The following is a 4688-nucleotide window of genomic DNA, read 5'->3' as shown; positions in this document are numbered from 1 at the left end:
TGTCAGTTACAAACATCTGTTGCATTTCCGTGAAAAGTGCCTCTCTTGCATTTGCTGCTAAGTGACGTCTGCGCCTGGAACATACCATTGCTGCATGGCAGTCACTCTCACAGAGTAAGTACTCCTTGTAGAAACCACAAATGCTGGTTACAACAGTAGTGTAATCCCCCTGAAATCAGTCATTACCACAGTTAAACTGTTAGCCTATTAACTATCCTCAGGGCTGCCTTAGGGCTCTTAACTGCTGGCTAAAACTGATTTTCAGAGGGATTATACTTACATAAGTGTGAGAGAGGGCCTAAATTAAGCTACGGAGTGTTTTGTTACCAGGCAGACCAAAAAGTCGCCATTTAAGTCCTCTGTAACATATTTGGTCCCCATCTTAAACCCCACTATTTGTGATGCTCTCAGAGTATACATAAAGTTAGTAACTTTATCTTCCATGAAAGTCATACAAAAATAGAAATAAAAACACTTCCTAATTATTTCTTTTTTTGAAGCTTCAAACAGATTTAATTAAAATAAGCAAAAAAAAGTTGGTCTCTGCTTAGTGCCTGCATTATATAAAGAACAACTAAAAATAGAAACTGAAACTGTAACAGAACAAGATGAACATAAAACATTCTTGCAGTGAATTGAATCTCTTCAGACTACTGGCTCAGAACCCCAGGATTACCTCATATTTCTTGAAACCCAAATTCATAATTCATGCTTTTCGATGAAAAATTAGACACAGCCAACATTATTGCTTTTATTACAAAATGTAAATAAATTCAGAAATTGTAAATCTGAGTGTAAAATTTAATTTAAAAATTAACTCTAACTGACAGTCCTTTATGAGCTGGTGTCAGATGTGGCTAAGGAAATAGATGAAGAACATGAAGAAGAAGATGGAGAATCATTATTTGTTATTGATGCTTTTTCTTCATATTTTGGAGGTGATTCAGAGGAGAGGTATAGCATCGGTAAAATATCTGAAGGTGAGCTGCTTCCAGAAATTGTATATACAGTTTCATAGTCTCTAACAGCAACTGTTCTTTCATCATCTGCAAGCTGTGCTCTATAAAACACAAAACTGCATATTAGAGTAATTCATTTCTCTGTAGTGAGTGAAATTCCACTTGACTTACATAAACACACATGTATGCACACACTCCCTAAAAATCCTTGAAGCAAAGAACTTGCATAAGCATTAGGATTTCATTCTGTGGACTGCATTATGACTCATATGAAAATTCTGTTACTTCAGAGGGGAAGGGCAAACAACTCCCATCTAGCCTTTAACATCACCAGTCACAGCTTATGGGTATTAGCTGCTTCTGGCAGGGATTTCTCACAATCTTATTAAATCTTATTCTGACTCTTAGCTCCTAATCTATCTTGCCTTTACTGTCCCCTTCCCTGAAGAAAGACAGTTACTAGACCTGGATCACAAAAATCACAATCCTTAGCCATTTGAGATCTTAAGTGAATAGAACTTCTAAACTTTTATTAAGCTTTTCAGTGATCCATGATAGACGTAAGGAGTAGCATTCTTGCTCAGAGCTTGAAAAACAGAAGCAACTGGACATGAGCTAAGTTTCCAGTGACAGTCATGGAGGGCAGTCAAGTATTCACTGTGCTCCTCTGACCATCATAACTGGATCTCAGTCGGTTCACCTGCATGGTTCTGGTATGCTATTCATCTCTTCCTGGAGCTGGCCCTCAGCATATTGCTTCAGCTTCCCAAGGAAAGAGAACGCCTTGTTCCTCACGACTCCCTCCCAGGGCTGACTCTTGCCTTTATGCGTACATCTGAATCCCCACCAATACTGCTCAAGCAGCAGCAATATGGAGCACAGTCACCTCATCTTCCACGCTGTTTCTATTGTGTGACGGTGCGTGTTTAAAGGACAGAGAAGAGAACATACTACAAGACAAATGATGAAGTGCTACGTAACAGGTTGCAGGAAAAAACCAACCACTTCTGGGATCAGACCAGCTTCCTACAAACTCTCTCATCCAGCACAGCCTCCACCACTGCACTTGCTGACAGAACACAGAGCAATGGACTGAAGCAGTAAATAACACCTTCCTAGTAACTACCCATGAATGAAATGGGTATTCTCTCCCACCTGCGGTATCTTCAGCCATGGTACTAGGTTAGGAGGAATGAGGCCACTGCTCCTCCTACATGAAAGGGCTTGGGAGTCAATTTGCTCTAGTTAAGATGCCATAGCTGCTACCAAGTGCTGAGCCATGGGAGAGAACAACTGAGTGAAAATCCCAGAGGTGTGATATCAACTCAGAAGGTCTCTGTGAGGACTCTGGGGAGCATGGAAAGGCAACATCTAGAGCACTCCCAGCCAGAGAATACCAAAGCAGGAGTTTAGGGTTTCTGCATATGAGGTGGAGGTGTTTTGCCCACTCCACTAGAAACTGCCACAATGAGCAGGGCTACAAATTGCCTCCTTGTGTACACGTCTGCAAGACAGAGAAGTCTAGACAGGCAATCAGTGATGACTGAATTGATGGGATCACTCAGGAAATTCAGAACTGTGTTGAGACAGCTGATTCAGCTGCAGGAGATTTTGTAGGACAATGGGTGAAGGCAAGAGGATTCACTTGGCATGTGCACCAGCATGGAAAGCCCTCAAGAAGTCTGAGGAACAAACCTTTTTGCCATTCCTCTACCACTCTCTGTTCTCCCTTTTTCAGTGTATGATGTGCTGCTTGCACTCTTTCACACCCTTTCATAATCCACATTTTACCAAGCACATGGGCAGGCAGCCCACATCTGAATTCAGAGCCTAAAATTACAGGGTAGAGAGGACTTATGGACCTCAGTTTCATGTGCTGTACTTCTATAGACAGATGGTACAAGAGTCACTCTGTCAGCTGCTTGTAAGGCTACAGCACAACATGCATGTTCCTGTATTTCTTCTGGTTATCCACTCCAACCTCATCTTCTAAATGTGTTTAAATTGTAATGTTTTTTTGAGGGTGACCTTGGACTATATTTGAATTGGCTGTGTCAGGGCTACCAGAGGTCCAGGTTCGCACTTGGGGGAAGTAATTTCTCCACACACATCCACTTGCTTTGTATGTACATCTGAGATGTACACATCAGAAGGGAGTTAGAGCACATGTGGGAGCTGCAGCACAGACAGGCTCAGTGTGGTGCGTAACTCCAGGACCCGCAGCAGCTGGTACGAAACATCTTCCAGCTGTGGACGCCTTCACCTTACCCAAAAAGAACACAGAGACTTCATGTAAATTCCTTCTTTCAGCAGCAGGAGTTTCTTTACTCTCCTGCTTGCTCTAGGTGTTCACTGATTGCAGTAGTATAGCCAGGTAACAATTTGTGCCTGGTCATAAGAGCTACTGTTCTCTGGAAAGCACTTTTGCTTGATCAATGCCGTCATTTTATCCCTGCACCTGCCCTTGTCATCCTGAATTGGCAGGTGGTTAGGGCACTGAGTAAGAACTGACTCTCATCAGCTTTGTATAAAAGTACTCTCTCTGAAACAATTTAAGTGGAAAAACAGCAGAGTAAATTCAGTATGTATGTAGCTAGGGTTTATTAGGCATTGCATCCCTTAGCACAAGTCATTAACCTCAAGCTGGACCTCAGTCCGTGGGAACCAACACTGAGTGTCTCCCTTCTCTAGGTGATACGTACATTTCATTCTTTCATATGGGGGGCCAGTCCTGCTGTGCATTACAGAATATTGCACTGGTAGCAAGGAAGAGTGAGGAGGGTTTTTGATAGAGAGGTGTTTATTCTATGTTAAAAAAAGTGATTTTGACAAAAGGCAGAAGGACAGTCTGGCTTGTGGTAATAGCAACAGGAGGAGGTATCTGCTGTCTTCAACAAAGATGGGGAGAAAAAATTTGGAAGAGGGCACTAGGAAATGGAAGACAGTATGAGAGCAGCTGTTGATGGTGACTGACTAGAGAACAGAGCACCTCCACAGTGGGGCTAAGCCTCAAGAACCCACCAGGTGTACTTCAAGGATGACTGCAAAAAACCCCACTGACATGGCTGCATACAATGTGGGAACAACAAGCACCACTGCTAACACAAGTATCCTCCTCCTGTGGTATTCAGGTCTTCGGGCAGGAAGAGGGTCTGTGCTTGCTTGCTTCAAATGGAAGATTAGCATTAGAGTTTTGAAGAAGCACTGACATCAGGCACACAGCCGGTACAGCTGGTCATGGAACACACTGCATCGTATGTGGAAAGCTATTAAAGCAACAGCCTGTAGCTACTACAACTAGACACAGCCAGACAGGCCGGAGCTCTTGTAGCAGTGATGCTGCTGAGTGCTGCATGTACGGTCTTGTACACTGAAGTTATCAAATAAAAAGTCCTACACCACCTACCGATTCACGGATCAGAACAAGCTGACATAGGATCTTCCAAAAGGTAAAGCCAAGTCAATTCTGGATCACTAAGGGCCTGAAAAGAAGCTGAGGACTCTAGGCACATGACATTTAGCTCTCCTGGGCAGATCTAGTTCTGGCTTCTAGTATGTGGCCCTAGGAGCAACCTCTTTCATTCTCAAGTTAGCAGCCCACTGGTGGAAACCCACAGGGGATAAGTAACTGCAAATTCTTGCGGTGCAGTCAACTCTTCAGTGGACAGCTCTCGCTTCCTGAGCTTGAGGGTGGCAGCATCCAGCAAATCAGCTGTACTCAATGTATGG

The 4688-nt window shown here is 43.3% G+C and overlaps 1 protein-coding gene across 1 annotated transcript in view; it reads right to left on the bottom strand.

Moving 5' to 3' along the window:
• Positions 1 to 821: 821 nt before the first annotated feature.
• The window catches only part of TMEM171 (transmembrane protein 171), a 7080-nt gene continuing 3213 nt past the window's right edge, over positions 822 to 4688 (bottom strand). The window contains exon 3 of the mRNA XM_010141263.1: positions 822 to 1060. Within this exon, the coding sequence (XP_010139565.1) occupies positions 835 to 1060 (226 nt within the window). The 3' untranslated portion in view covers positions 822 to 834. The remainder of the gene's footprint in view (positions 1061 to 4688) is intronic.

Source organism: Buceros rhinoceros, unplaced genomic scaffold (assembly GCF_000710305.1).
Source record: "Buceros rhinoceros silvestris isolate BGI_N320 unplaced genomic scaffold, ASM71030v1 scaffold34338, whole genome shotgun sequence".
In the NCBI taxonomy this organism is placed as follows: Eukaryota; Metazoa; Chordata; class Aves; order Bucerotiformes; family Bucerotidae; genus Buceros; species Buceros rhinoceros.
The sequence above is the reverse complement of the archived record's forward strand: the minus strand, read 5'-3'. Positions and strand labels throughout refer to the sequence as shown.